This window comes from Cervus elaphus, chromosome 31 (assembly GCF_910594005.1).
Source record: "Cervus elaphus chromosome 31, mCerEla1.1, whole genome shotgun sequence".
Lineage (NCBI taxonomy): Eukaryota > Metazoa > Chordata > Mammalia > Artiodactyla > Cervidae > Cervus > Cervus elaphus.
Window position 1 is genome coordinate 19,646,104 of NC_057845.1, and position 16,479 is coordinate 19,662,582.

The following is a 16,479-nucleotide window of genomic DNA, read 5'->3' on the forward strand; positions in this document are numbered from 1 at the left end:
CACTTTAAACTGCAAAGGGGGGCTTCTTGGCACTGTGAGGAAGTAGGATTGTCCGTCACGTTCCTTTTGCCAAGAACGTTTTCAGAGAACAGCAGGAAAACAAGCAAATGAGCCGTTTGAATGCCAACAACATCCAATTAAAACATTAACATCAACTTCTCGGAGACAGACAGTGTGAAAAGGCATGGCCATGAAGGCAGGAGGAATTCGGTGCTGCTGTTTGCTGGAATGCACAACCCTTTTTGGTGGCTCAGATGGTAGAGGCTGCCTTCAACTCAGGAGACCCGGGTTCCATCCCTGGGCCAGGAAGATCCCCTGGAGAAGGGAACGGCAACCCACTCCAGTATTCTTGCCTGGAGAATCCCATGGACAGAGGAGCCTGGCAGGCTACAGTCCATGGGGTCTCCTAGAGTCAGAACGACTGAGCAGCAAACACTTTCACTTCACACTTTTCACAACCTTCTTCCCCTATATTTTTTATTACATTCATAACACAATCAGCAGGAAAAACAAAATCGTGACCTGCCTGCTCATCATGGAGAGATGTAGACATAGTTATAGATGCAGATACAGATACAGGTATTTTCATTCATATATTTAACTCTGCATTCAGGGGTCTAAAGAGAATTTTTATGGCTTGCTGCTCCCCCTGAACTATGATTTTTTAAAATACCTCTGTCCCACCACTTAGTGGTTCTCTAGGTGGAAATATGTCAGGAAGACAGAATACACATCGCTTCCTACATCTACATTTCCCTTCCATAGGGAACTGTGGTCAGTATGTCTTTAATCAGAATGTCTAGAAAAGAGGTAGGATTGCAGTATCGATCATCATCTGGCCTATTCTCTGATACTAGAATCATCTGTACAAATATCTGTTCCTCTACTCACAACTTAGACCTCATCCCAGAAAATTGTGTGCTTTGAACATTACAGCAAATGTGAAAAATGACCTGTAGCTTATCTATCTTCTGGCGCTGAATATAAGTCATAACAATTGTTACTGCCCAAGCTACTCAGATGGGAGTAAGTGGTAGCTTAGGAAATGATGCTATTCTTCTGGAATTTGTGATTGGTATTAGATACACCTACTTAGGATTTATAAGCAACATTGACATGAATCAACCAAAAAATCCACTAGTGAAGTAAATAAACAAAACATCAATTAGGGAAGTAAACAAACAAAAACATTAAGGCCTATGAAAGAATATACAGCACCAAAGAAAAGGAATAACGACTTTAGAGGAACTGAAAATTAGAATTTATCATAAAAAAGAGTACATGAAAAATGAGAAACATATAGAAAGTAATATGATTTACAATTATTTTAATTTATAAAGAAAATTATTTATTTTAAATTATATTTATAATTATCTTTCAAAATAGCAAAAAAGAAAATAGATTGATATGAAAATATAAATAGATGTCATATGTTTGTGTAAATATAATGTGTAAGATATATATAGAGAGTGATATAGATAGATATAATGTATACAAAATCAAAAACTAAGTTAGGAGATAATTAAATCACTGCTTTGGAAAGTAGTAATCAAGGCAATTTTGAGACCTCTTTTGAATTAAGTCACTTTTCTATCCCTATGGCCTATTCTCTTCTTTGAGAAGAGGAATTTCTTGTTAAAATGCTACCACAACCAGATTATTATTTCTGACTCCATCAGAGGTTTTTGGTGATGGTGTGAACTGCACAGATTTTTGGTCAATCGTATACCTATTCAAAAACTCTGACACCATAATACCACAATCTCACAAAAACACTGCACAAAAGCATGATCAAGAGTCAAAAATGATAGGTAAAGAGATGGAAATATGTGGACGTCTCTGATGTGCATACAGGAAAAACACCAACCCACAAATTGAAAGTAATAGTGATTCCCAAAGGAAGAGAGCCAATTAAAACTAACACTGAAAGTTATAATAGGAAAAAAACAATATAATTTCTAGATCTGATTAAAGTGTCTGAAAAATCATAAAAATTTATAAGTAGGAATCAGTGTTAAAACATTTCATATTTAAAATTTTAAATTTTAAAAGAAAGTTTTCATAAAATTTTAAAGGAGAATAGCAAAATCAGTTTTTAAAGATGTTAAAAACCAGTTCAGCATTATATTTTAGTCATTTCATGATGAATATTTTAAAACAGTGGAGTGATATTTCTAAATTTTCGAGGAGAAACTTCTGCAATAAAGAAAATGTGTGACATCAGTATCATTTGTATTTGAATGAAATACAATTATGTGCTTGATTCTCTATTTTAAAATGAGCAAGAAAATACCTAATAGTTACTCTCTTGGAGAGGTGGGCTTCCCAACTTTTTTCCAAAGATGTCATGGAAGGAACTTTTGAGGAGTACTATATGCTTTTTAAATTTATTCTAATTATATTTATTTGTTATCACAATAAAATTCATTTTTCAATGTTTATTTCCCATGAGTATAAAACACAAAATAAACTAAAAACTTGTAGCATATTAACTGCAAATTGAGTTACCTGTTTAATATTGTCCCACGTCTATTCACCAAATTAAAATGATCTTCAGTTTTTTCTACTTTCTTTTTTTATTAAAGTATAGTTGATTTACAATATTGTGTTATTTTCACATATATAGTACAGTGATTCATTTACATGTTACATATATTCTATATACATTCATTTTCATATTCTTTTCTCTTATAGGTTATTACAAAATATAGAGCACAGTTTCCTGTTCTGTACAGTTGGTCCTTGTTGATTTTCTATCCCATATATAGTAGTGTTCATGTTAATCCTAACCTAATTTATCCCTCTCTCTACCCCACTTTCCCCTTTGATAACAGTAAGTTTAATTTTTATGTCTGTGAGTCTGTTCCTGTTTTGTAAATAAGTTCATTTGTATTCTTTTTAATTTTTTTAATTTTTTTTAAAGTTTTTGTTAGAGTGTAGTTGATTTACAGTGTTGGGTCAGCTACATAGAAAATAATAAAGACACTACCAGAAAATAATAGAGTTCATCAATGAATTTGATAAAGTTATAAGATATACAATTAATACACAGAAATCTTTTGCATTCTTATAAACCAACAACAAAAGATCAGAAAGAGAAATTAAGGAACCAGTCCCATTTACCATCTTACCATTGCACCAGAAAGGATAAAATATGTATCATTTTAGAATCCATGTATAAGTAATGTCATATGATACTGGTCTTTCTCTGTCTGACTGAAAATTGCTATATTTTTAAGGAAATGAAGATGAATTGCAAAACCAACTGAACTAATGAGATTAAGAAAAACTAATAGCTGTAGCCAATAAGGGAGTGAATTTATCCAAAAAAGTAATTATTGACCATCTACCATCTGCAAAAATGAAAACATCTTGAAACAAAATTTTGGAGAAATAGTAGGTCTTTAAGCCGTATTTTAAATTGTAAAGGAAAAGGGAGGAAAGAATTATAGAAAATAGTTTGGAGAAAGGAAGGTAGCAACACCTCTTTCATCAAAAATATTACAGTTGCTGGCTTTATTTGAGTCTTCTAATAAAGTAAATACATTAGGACTTTGAAAAATATTACAAGCAACTTTTAGTCAAGATAAAAGCCAAAAGAACATAATCTATGGCTTACAACACAAAATAGGTAGGAGATTTATGGCCTAGGTATTGTTTTTATTTGTTTGCCCTTTCAAAAGATTTTAGTTACTATGATAATGTTATTTAGGCAATAAATCATTTTGAGAAAATACCCTGGATTGAAGTTAAAATGGAGTTTTCCATGACCATCATTCTGTGTTGAATATGTTGAGAATGTGGTCTCACATTCCTCTTGGCCAGGGACTTATGCTGTTAGGAACTAGAAAATGGAGTGATTGAGTCATTATCAACATAATCTTCTCCCAGAGGGATTTTTTTACACCAAGAGGCTGAAAAGCAATTACAGACACAGTGAATTGGCAGTGGCAGATAATCACACTGGTAACAGAAGGAGAGATTAGGCACACACATCTTTATGTTGGTGTCCTGCTGTGCTGGTCATTTTCAGAGAAAAGGAGCAAAGGAATATCATAAATATTCAGCATGAATGTCCTTCATTTATCTTCTAAGATATTTTAGGTACACCTTCCAAAGCACTTAAGTGGCATGTAAAACCCTTGTACAACATATTATCTCTTTTTTTTTATCTTAGTTTTCACATTTTATTTACATTAAACTAGAGTATAAGAAATAGGATTTATTAAGATCACTCTCCTCTGAATGTCCCCTCATTGCTCTTTTCTGAATCTCAGAGTCTTAATTTGGAACTCAATAGTGCTTATCTGGCAACTCTGGAAGTGGCAGCTGATTACATTTAGGGGTTCAGCGCCCTCCCCAGATTGTGTGGCATGTGCCTTAGAGATCAGCTCAGTTCCATTTAAAACCAGGCATATGTTGACTAAATGAGGCAGGGCTATTGGAGACCTCATAAAAAGGAGATGGGGAAATTCAGTTCTTAATAATATTTCTTTTTGTCTCTCTCACTATGGGCATAAAATGATCAGAAATAAGACTCCAGAGGCCACAGAGAGTTAAACTTTTGGATTAAATTCTTGAAGTTGAATTGTTACATGCTGCAAAGAATCAGAATCCAGTTCATGTACATAAAGGGAAATTTTGAAACAATTTATTTGAATTTCTCAGAATTTGTCATTTATTTTCAGTTCAGCAGCAATAGATTATTTTTTCCCATTCAGCATTTTTTTTTCAATCCAACAGACTCATCTTATGAAGATAGAATAATTTTTCTGTGTTCATTTGATATAACACTAACAGCTTTGGCTAGAGCAGAAAAATGAACTACAATTTTCAGATATTTGCACATGCTTTCATTCATATTTTTATTCAGTTATTTAAATTTTAGTTCAATGGATGCATGCTTTTTGATTAAATATAGCCTAGCTATACCAGTAAAAGAGTAAAATTATTAATAAGTTACTGATGATTAAATTATTGGCATTTAAAACTCATTTTTACCTAATGACTTTAAAAATCTATGAAAACAAAGTAATGGGATAATTTAAAAATAACTAGTGATGACTAACATTCTATAAGTATATTAAGATATTTGATTATGGATACAAAATTAGGCTGTCAGCTTTTAAAATGAATATAATATATATTAAAATATAGATTTAAAATAGAAGATATAAATTCAACACATGTATACCTAGTTTTAAGTATTCCTGCTTTCTAAACTCAGTACTGGAAAGATTAAAATATAAAGTCAGTTAAAGCATTGAGGCTTGCCTGTAGAATAAGCAGCTGTCTTTGCCCATTTATTGTCTCACTAATCTGGTTTAGAAATATGTGTTTGTGAAATAAATTGATAATTGCATTTACAAGAGCCTTCCTAATAGTATTATATTTGATATATGTAACCTACGCTCAGTGGATAAACATTTATAGAAGCAACTATCCCGATCACGCCTTTCTTAAAGTATTTTTTATTAAAGTAACTTAAATTTGGGTTGAAAAAATATAGGCTTTATCAAAGTTTAAAATAACACATGCAAACACCTCCAATTATTGCTGTGAGATACCTGGAGCAAAGCACTAGGTCTGACTTCTCGCATTATCTGGAGAAGAAGGTAGCGCAACAAGCACACAGGAGTATCAATGAAAAGGATGCCCTCTAAGTGCTACTACTTTTACTGTTAAGGATAAAATTTATTCCGCATTCAGTGTATTCATATTGGCACAGTAAATACATTCACTTTTTAAAAAAAAATGATTCTCATGATATAACTAAGACATAAGCAGTATTTATCCCACTTATATGAAAGAAACTTAGTTTCTAAAAGATTAATTTGTCCAAGGTCAAAAATAAATAAAAAGAAAATGTTTAACTTGAAGGTCAAATCAGTCACATGATTCCAGAGCTTATGTCTTAACCTGCACCCAAATTCAGACAAGTAAATTTTATCTTCATAATTCATCGTTGATTTTTATTTTTCAAGTCAATAGTTATCATCAGCCAATCAGCTGTCTACTTTTTAAATGTATTTTTTGAAATCATACTTTTAGTGATTTATTCATATTGTGTTTATTACTAATGTGCATGCTGATTACTGAGGCATATCCCCTTATCTAATACAAATTAATTCACTTAACATTTAACAAATATCTACTGATTTCCTACTTTGTTCCAGTCATTTTGTCAAGTCCTAGGCATATAAAAATGAAGAAACAAGGCATATAGATATTACAGCTAGTAAGTTACAGGTTCAATTTAATGAATGGACTCAATGAGAGCATTAATAGAAAAAGTTTTACTTTTACCCATCTTTGTTGTTGCTCACTCAGTCATGTCCAATCCTCTTGATGCCTTGGAGCAGCACACCAGGCTTTCTTGTCCTTCTCTATCTCCCAGAGTTTGCTCAAACTCATGTCCACTGAGTCAGTGATACCTTCCAACCATCTCATCCTCTGTCGTCCACTTCTCCTCCTGCCTTCAATCTTTCCAGGCATCGGGGTCTTCTCCAATGACTTAGCTCTTCGCATCAGGTGGCCAAAGTATTGGAGCTTCAGGATCAGTCCTTCCAATGAATATTCAGGGTTGATTTCCTTTAGGATTGACTGGTTGATCTCCTTGCTGTTTCCAAGGGACTCTCAACAGTCTTCTCCAGTACCTCAGTTTGAAAGCATCAGTAGTTCTGCACTCAGCCTTCTTTATGGTCCAGCCTTTCATCTGTACATGACTTCTGGAAAAACAATAGCTTTGACTATACAGACATTTGCCAGAAAAATAATGTCTCTGCTTTTTAATACACTGTCTAGGTTTCTCATAGCTTTTCTTCCAAGGAGAAAATGTCTTTTAATTTCATGGCTGCAGTCACTATTTGGAGCCCAAACAAAGCCTCTTCATACCCAACAGCTATTTCCTTTCTCAGAAAATCCAGATTCCATGTGGCCCCAATAGAGATTCTAAAATCAGGATGTAGCTAGTCCTTCCAAGCCACAATCAGAAACAACTCTAGGGTAGCAAACCCCTCTTTTCCAGTGAGATGAGGGATCCCCCAGAGCAAAACTCCATAAGAATAAATAAACATTTCCAGGAAACATCATTCTCACTCCCTTTAAACAATGAATACTTCAAGTAGACATCTTATGCACAACTCAAAACTCTGGAAGCAACCACCATATGTACTTTAATCCTCTCTTGTCCAGCCTCTTCATTGTCCTGTTTTTTCATGTCCAAGCACATTCCCAATATCTCCAGTCCTGTTTTCCCTGTTTCCTTTCAAATTACTGCTATTGCAGTTTCCATTTCTTTAGATGACTTTTTCCCACCTAACCATGCTTTAATTAAACAATTTCCAGTTTGGTCCAACTTTGATTCCACCAAAAGACAGCTTCCACATTTCTATGTAAGAAAGATTTGGAGGTATCATTTGGATGGCAAGACCAAGAGATCTCTCTACACTTGTGAACATTCCAATGGTTGTTACTTGTACACTCACATTCACTGGGTTGGAAGAATTTATAAGATTCACAGAGACGGTGTGGGATGCTATGTCCAAAATCTCTCACACATTGCTTGGAACTGCCCTGCCCTCTGCTGCTAAGGAGATGTTTAAGGTTTTGTTCATATTCTAATTAAACCATATCTCTAGCTTTGACAGGACTATTGCAAAAGCACTGGGAGCAATTGTTTGTCATATTCAATATCAAAGTCAGCTTAACCAAGGACTGTGGCAAAGAATGGATGTTTAAAGGGACAGAAATGGTATGGGTACTCCAGAATGGTCTATTTGTCATTTCATTATCCTATGCAATACATATTTTTTCCTTCCGTAGAACCCTGCAAGGAAGACAATTTTCAGTGTAAGAATGGGGACTGTATTCTGCTGGTGAATCTCTGTGATGGTTTTCCACACTGTAAGGATGGCTCAGATGAAGCAGATTGTGGTACGTTTTATTTTTAGGAAAAAACTTTCATCATCTTAATTTCTACATTTGGATTCTACAAATGCAAAAGGAAGATTATGACTATATTTATTAGGACATGTCTTGGTACTTATGGATTATTATTTCCTGGTGATTTTAGTGCCTCTGCCATCATTCTGGTTATAAGAAATGCTAACACACGAACTTGTTTCTGTTTAAAGTTGACTACATTTAATACCTTTAAGTCTGCGTGCGTTAACTTGCTTCAGTTGTGTATGACTCTATGCAACCCTATGGACTGCAGGCTGCCAAGCTCCTGTGTCCATGTGATTTCCGAGGAAAGAATACTGGAGTGGGTTGCCAGGAAGATCCAGGTGATCTTCCTGACCCAGAGATCAAACTCGCACCTCTTAGGTCTCCTGCATTGGCAGGCAGGCTCTTTACCGCTAACGCCACCTGGGAAGCCCAGCTTTAGGTCTAGGACAATGCATTTTCAGGTAAAAAGCATAAAATACCTCAGAAAGACAACAGCCCATGCCAGCCACTCTAGTCACCACTCTTACTCATATTTTGCACATTGCTTACACACAAAGGCCCCCTCATGCTTATTTATAACTGACTTTCTTAGACTTGTCCTTGCATTCTTGATTCTTCGGTATCTAATTCTCCTTCTGCCTTGAGTCTCCTGTCCATCCCCTATCCAGCTCTCTGTTACATTAGGAATAATGACTACTTTTACTCTGTCCTGTTTTATTTAGAAAAAACAAATAGTAAAAGCTATTTATGATATGCATGTGCTATAACGGGGTGCTGTAAAATGATCTTAACATAATTGGAATTAACTCTGTTTCGCTGAGAACTGAGGCTTGGAGGAGTTAAGTAGTTGCAAAAGATCACACATCTAGTAAGGCTTAGGGCTATGTTTTCAACCCAAGTCTGTCTAATTCTACAGGCAATGCCTTTATTCTTTTTATCATCAGAAGAAATGGTAAAGAGTAACAAACACATAGAATTATTGTATGATATTTTCGGGTAAAACTATGATGGGTGATATTTTATCTGTTTGATAAACTCTCTTAGCCCAGTCTCTCACCTAGCTGCTAAAGGCTTTTGTGCTCTATCCTAAATGGTTGTAAATTGAAGGGGGGAATGACAGAAACCAAACAGCAAAAAAATAAGGTCAAAGAAGATACTTTCTGGAGAGAGAAGTAAGAAAAAAAAGTGTTTAAAGTTGTTCTTGAATTTGTTTTCCTTCTTTTAGTAACTATGCTTATAAGCTCTTCAAAATAGCTTTATTTTCTGTTTATTGGCTGTACTGATATGCAATGAACTTACATATCTCTGACAGTTCCATCTTTATAATCAAATGAAAAAACAAAATTCATACTACCAAACTTATTGTTTTCAACTTAAGACTTCCAGTATGTTCTTAAGAAAAATCATACACTATCAATCTCTAAATGTTAAGAACCTTACGTGTTTAGCTTAAGAGCCCAACATTTGTTTATTGGCTTGGGTCACAGTGACCCTGTGTATGATCTCATCTTTTTAGTGCGTCTCTTCAATGGCACGACAGACGGCAGTGGTTTGGTGCAGTTCAGGATTCAAAGCACATGGCATGTAGCCTGTGCCGAGAACTGGACAACCCAGATCTCAGATGATGTGTGTCAGTTGCTGGGACTAGGGTAAGTAATTCCACTCAGCTCTCAAATTATTCTCAAGCTTTTTTGTGGATTTCAAATTGGGTTTATTAAGAAATTTAAAATTTGTGGAAGTCATGAATTTAGAAAACACATGCTCAAAAGGGAAGAAAACGTAAATCTTGTTTAATCCCATTCTCAAAGACAACCACTGTTAATAATCTTTCAAGAAATATTACATAAATATGAGTATACAGAAATAGTATATCATAAAATCATGCAAAATACCATATTATAAGCTGTTTTGTAACCTATTTACATATGAACATTTCTCATGTCATTAAATATTTTCTATAGATTGTCTTTTTTAAGAAAAGGAAATATTCCATTTTATGCTCCATTATCATGTATATAACTAATCACATGGGTAATGGAGAGAACATGCTTTTGCTGTGTCTTCCTGACCCATTCATGACAGTTCTTTTGGAAAATTTGAAGAAGTATTATTGTCATGAGAAAGAAAATGTGCAGAATTGCAAGACTTAATTCAAGTAATAATTCCATATTAATGACTCTCAAAATAAATGACTCTCAAAAAATTACTATCAGTTCAGTTCAGTCACTCAGTCATGTCTGACTCTTTGCGACCCCATGGACTGCAGCACACCAGGCTTCCCTGTCCTTCACCATCTCCTAGAGTTTGCTCAAACTCATGTCAATTGAGTCGGTGGGGTGTTGGTTATGGGGAATAATGTTTTTTGATGAAAAATCAACAAAACACTGAAATGAATAGTTGTATATCCTCACTGCAAGTAAAGCAGTGGATAAGTGGCACTGACTCCAGATTCCTACTTTAACGTTGCTTTTAATTCAATAGTTCCTGGCTTCCCTGGTGGCTCAGAGGTTAAAGCATCTGCCTGCAATGCGGGAGACCTGGGTTCAATCCCTGGGTTGGGAAGATCCCCTGGAGAAAGAAATGGCAACCACTCCAGTGTTCTTGCCTGGGAAATCCCATGGACAGAGGAGCCTGGTGGGCTACAGTCCACAGGGTCGCAAAGAGTCACACACGACTGAGTGACTTAAATTTCTAACTTAACTTTAGTTCAATAGTGAGTCCATGCAGGTGAGGCCCTAGGAGGTTATTTGCTTCCACTCAGTTCAGTCGCTCAGTCATGTCTGATTCTTTGTGACCCCATGGACTGCCGCACGCCAGGCCTCCCTGTCCATCACCAGGTCCCGGAGTTATTCAAACTCGTGTCCATTGAGTCAGTGATGCCATCCAACCATCTCATCTTCTGTCGTCCCCTTCTTCTCCTGCCTTCAATCTTTCCCAACATCAGGGTCTTTTCCAAAGAGTCAGTTATTTGTGTCAGGTGGCCAAAGTATTGGAGTTTCAGCTTCAGCATCAGTCCTTCCAATGAACACCCAGGACTGATCTCCTTTAGGATGGACTGGTTGGATCTCCTTGCAGTCCAAGGGACTCTCAAGAGTCTTCTCCAACACCACAGTTCAAAAGCATCAATTCTTTGGTGCTCAGCTTTCTTTATAGTCTAACTGTCACATCCATGCCTAACTACTGGAAAAACCATAACTTTGACTAGATGGACCTTTGTTGGCAAAGTAATATCTCTACTTTTTAATATGCTGTCTAGGTTAGTCATAACTTTTCTTCCAAGGAGCAAGTGTCTTTTAATTTCATGGCTGCAATCACCATCTGCAGTGATTTTGGAGCCCCCCAAAAATAGTCTGTCACTGTTTCCACTGTGTCCCCATCTATTTGGCATGAAGTGATGGGACCAGATGCCATGATCTTAGCTTTCTGAATGTTGAGTTTTAAGCCAACTTTTTCACTCTCCTCTTTCACTTTCATCAAGAGGCTCTTTAGTTCTTCTTCACTTTTTGCCATAAGGGTGGTGTCATCTGCATGTCTGAGGTTATTGATACTTCTCCCAGCAATCTTGATTCCAGCTTGTGCTTCATCCAGCTTAGCATTTCTCATGATGTACTCTGCATATAAGTTAAATAAGCAGGATGACAATAAGCAGCCTTTACATACTCCTTTCCCAATTTGGAACCAGTCTGTTGTCCCATGTCCAGTTCTAACTGTTGCTTCTTGACCTGCATACAGATTTCTCAGGAGGCAGGTGAGGTGGTCTGGTATTCCCATCTCTTTAAGAATTTTCCACAGTTGCTTCCACTACTCAATTTGATAGCCATGCTGAGGAGCTGTTTTATAGACTCAGGAACTTAGTACAGTTTAGGCTAAGGAGATTGGCTCCTTGACCTTGTGACCACAGTTGTTGAATCTAAATGCTCTGGATGATTGGGCTCTTACTGTACAGGAGCTTGTGTTCCAGTTTACTGTCTAAGTATCACTATATGATTATTAACACAGGTGATGTTTGAACCTTAGCTAAACTGTCTCCTCAAAGAGACAATGTTGGGGTTAAGGTGAAACCTTTACAAAGATCAAAGTAATCAAGATCTTCTTTGGCAAAAATATTTTTAATGCATTTGAATAAAATATGTTGAGTGATAGCATAAAGCTGACTCTATTTTCATGCAAGAGCATATTGGAAAGGAAACATTTATCTTCATTATTTTTTCTAACATTTTTTGATATAAACACATTATTTTGATTACTCACAGATTAGAAGTTTATGCATTGGCAATGATAATGTGTCTGGTCTTTGGATGAATAAGACATAGTTTTTGCTTTAAATGCTTATGTGGTGGAGACAGACACAGAAATAGAGAATTACAATATAATGTGAGAAAGACAATGTCCTGTAGGAGAACCTCTACTCAATTTGGGCATGTCAGGGAAAGCTTTCTAGAAAGTGGCCTGAGCTGTATGGATGATGGCCAGTTCCACATAACCACATACTGTCTATTTACAAGTTTTTCCCTCCAGCCAGATTTTACTCTCTAGTTCACTAACCTCATTTCTAATGAATCACAGTCACAATCACAGACAAGGACAGAGAACCAGATTTTTTTTAGTGTGTGTAAAGCAAGTAGAACACCCCACTGCCTTCAGTACAATGTTTTTCATGAAGGTCAGGCACTTGGCTCTCTTCAGAAATGAGTCAGATAATCTCTGCAAAGACTTTAATCTTTGGACCGGCACTTCTTAACCAGTCTCCCTAGTGCTCTAGTAATTGAAAGAAAGTTACAGCCTTAATGAGAATATGTCTAGATTGGTGCATGCTAACGAAAGAAAACTTAGTTTAAAATGATGTGTTTGGTATAGAGGAAAGTAATTTAAGAGTCAATTTATTAAAAAGGCACTGTAGCCTCTCAAGATTATTTGCATAGTTAGGGTATAAAATGCAATTCCCCACAGATTCTAGTAAATTATATGAGGCAGATTTCATCAGCTTTCCTATTTTTAATGAAATATTTTCATTCCCCACCATTGATAGCTGCATAAGTAAAAAGAACTTTGAATAACATTTTCATGTCTCTGATCAAAGTATGAAAGAAAACATTTTAGACTGATGCAAGAATAAATGTTAAAGAAATATTGAGTAGTGGTTTTTAAAGTATTTCCTAGGAAACCACACTTCCCTGTTATTAACGCAATAAATGAATGATGCAGTTGATGTGCTCTGCTAAGGCATTAAAATCAAGAAGTCATCAGGTCTGTAAACCTCTACAAAATTTAGGAAATGCTAACATTTTAAAAATAAAATTAACTATAAGTATCCCCATGAGGAACTAATGTTAATTTTTAAATCCCATAGTAGTCTTGTGCCAGATACCTTCATTTCATATATCAAAAACATCAAATTGACCCTCTCATTCTGAACCCCAAATAAAAAATAGAATTACTTCAATGTTATTCCATTTCAGAGGTGTTTTGAAAATGTTGGTAGGAGAGTGGTAAATATTTTTAAAAATTAACATTTCACATGCATAGAGCATAATAATTTAATTTTCTGTGTAAGCACTAGAGCAAATTCTTATTCACAGTTTAACACCAAAAATAAGTTCATAGAAAATTGAAAATAGAATCTGTGTCTCCTATTAGTTTAAGAAATTGATAGACAAACAATGCTCCTGTTCTTGTACATATTTTCTGTCAATATCCCCAAACTTTCAACTATGAAGGCAAAGCCTTAACACAAAAAAAAATAAAGATTAGATATAAGAATTAATAGGAAAAGTGTAACTGCTACCTCAAATTTAAATGATTTTTTTATTTGCTAACTTTATGCAAAAAATAATAAATAATATTTTCTGTTATTTTAAAATTTTAATTTACAAGTTCACCATGCAAGAAAATTTTAATTTTATTCTTAGCTATGTTCCTTGGGTGGAATGGCTGAAGCAGTGGGCTAGTTGGGTAGGAGGGGCTGTGGGCAAAATGGTGAAAAAAATTTTATTTTACTTGGTTTAATTGACCAAGCTAAAAAGCTAATCATTTGCCTGAATTGCAATTTATAGTTCTGATTTTTCATTCCTGATTTAGAATGAGAAATACATTAATTAAAATAATCAAAGAGAAAATAATAGCAAACTGTAATAATTTATAACTTCCTGGGAGGGATTGGGGGCAGGAGGAGAAGGGGACGACAGAAGATGAGATGGCTGGATGGCATCACCAACTCGATGGGCATGAGTTTGAGTAAACTCCGGGAGTTGGTGATGGACAGGGAGGCCTGGCGTGCTGTGATTCATGGGGTCACAAAGAGTCGGACAGGACTGAGCGACTGAACTGAACTGAACTGAAGATTAATCTGTAATAGGCATATCATCTCACAAAGATGTAGAAAACACAGTGGTAAGTAATTATATCTGCTATGGGCAAGGGCATGAAAACAAGTATACCAACGAATTGTAATCCAAGAGCTGGATCAGCAGTTCCCAAACCTGGTGATACATTAAAATCACCCAGTCATTTTCCCAGGCATTTAGATTCAGGGTGGTCTAGGTCAGTGGTTCTCAGTGTTTCATTTTAAAATCAAATTAGTAACTGAATCCCTTTGCTTTACAGCAGAAATGAACATAATTTTATAAATCAACTATACTTCAATAAAGTAAATTTTAAGAAAGACAAACATTATATGATGTCACTTATATGTGAAAACTAAAAAGATGATACACATGATCATATTTAGAAAACAGAAACAGATTCACAAACTCTGAAAACAAACTCATGTTCACCAAAGAGGAAAGGTTGAGGGGAGGGATAAAGTAGGAGTTTGGGATTAACATATACACACTGCTATATGTAAAACAGATAATCAACAAGGACGTACTAGATAGCACAGGGAACTCTACTCAATATTCTGTAATAACCTACATGGCAAAAGAGTCTGAAAAAGAATGAGTATATGTATAAAACTGAATCACTTTGCTGTATGCCTGAAACTAACAGCATTGCAAATCAACTATTCAACTATCCCTCAATATAAAATAAAAATTCAACTAAAAAATAAGATAAAAAAGAATCAGCAGCATCTGTAACAACCGCCTGGGACGCATGTATACAAATTTACATTCTGGAGCCCCACCTCAGACCCACTCATCTGAAAGTCTAGAACAGAGCCCAACAGTTTGTATTTGAATAAGCCCTTAAGGTGTTTCTGATGCTCGCTATAGTTTGAGAATCACTATCTAAGTGTAGTTATCCTTAACCTTCTTCTAGGTGTCATGGACATTTTTGGCAGTCTGGTGGAACTTACCAACCTCTTCTTAGGTGCATATTTTTAAGTTGCAAAAGAGTAAAACACACATAATTTTGAAGGAAATTCATTTCATTGAAAAAGCTATCAAGGTTGTTAAAAATATAGTATGATATTATATATTTCTTTTTTAAGAGAGTAAATAAGATATGTTGGTGATTCTAATGATTGCTGTGTTATCAAAGATGAGCATAAGTGATATTTTTAGACATATGCAGTAAAATATGAAGATATGTGTAATTTGGTGACAAAATTATAGGTGCTGCTAATAATATTGTGGTTAAGTCACCTACATATATAGCAGAAATAAAGACTGTGTTTCAATTACAAGTTAGTAATAATAAAGAAGCCATTATTTCTCCTCCAACTATAAACTGGCTACATGTTACCATGAATTGCTAGGGGCTCCATAGAACTCAGGCTGGAATTTTGGCTACAGTAAGAGCCAGAGGTCTTGGTTCTTTCAAGAACACTGGATGATTCTCCTTCTACAGGAAAGTAGTCCAGTCATATCAAAAGATCCCAAGAAACCTTGTATATTTGTTTCAGCAGAAAACAGAAATTATACAAAACATCTCTTAAGTTTGGTAGTTTTATTTCATCTGGTGTTAAAAACAAAGTTAAGAATAATGAAACATTTTTTCTTCTACTAAGAACATGTGTGCTAAGTCGTGTCTGACTCTTTGTGACCCTTGTGAACTGTAGCCTGCCAGGTTCCACTGTCCATGGAATTCTCCAATATTCTGTTGTGCGCTGCCGTGTCCTCCTCCAGGGGATCTTCCCGACACAGGGATCAAACCCTCCTGTCTTACTTCTCACGCATTGACAGGTGTGTTCTTTACCACTAGCACCACCTTGGAAGCCCAACACGCAAGTTTAGCTTCCCTATGTGCGGGTCAACTCAGGCTTAATCCAGGGGATTCCTCAGCTTTTCATTCTGACACTAGCCTCTTTTAACTTCTCTGGAAAAGTTTTTCGCCCTGTAGATCAAAACAAAATTAGAGAGTTTAAAAAGACCACTATAAGTAAGACATCATTAAAATGGATTTTTTTAAAAAAAGAAAAAAATTCAAGGCTAAGATTTCAACAAACACAGGTTGGTATTATTGCTTGCCTGGGAAAAATCCATTCCTGATGTACGCTAGTAAGTATCTAGAAATATATTATTGGAAAATAAAGGATTCTTTTATAAGAAATCACTTATTTTTATTAATTCAATTTAGGGAGCAAACTCT

General features: G+C 35.4%; 1 protein-coding gene and 1 long non-coding RNA gene across 3 annotated transcripts in view; one reads left to right on the forward strand and one right to left on the reverse strand.

Annotated features, from left to right (window-relative positions):
• Positions 1 to 16,479, forward strand: part of TMPRSS15 (transmembrane serine protease 15) — a 138,826-nt gene that overhangs the window by 83,341 nt on the left and 39,006 nt on the right. For both annotated transcript variants that reach the window (XM_043893080.1, XM_043893081.1), the window contains 2 exons: positions 7,825 to 7,935; positions 9,467 to 9,599. In XM_043893080.1, coding sequence (XP_043749015.1) covers positions 7,825 to 7,935; positions 9,467 to 9,599 — 244 coding nt within the window. The remainder of the gene's footprint in view (positions 1 to 7,824; positions 7,936 to 9,466; positions 9,600 to 16,479) is intronic.
• LOC122687541 lies at positions 283 to 16,248 on the reverse strand. The gene is made up of 3 exons (XR_006339166.1): positions 16,239 to 16,248; positions 13,962 to 13,965; positions 283 to 435 (listed from the first exon to the last, which is right to left on the reverse strand). It is a non-coding gene; the product is annotated as an uncharacterized LOC122687541 (long non-coding RNA).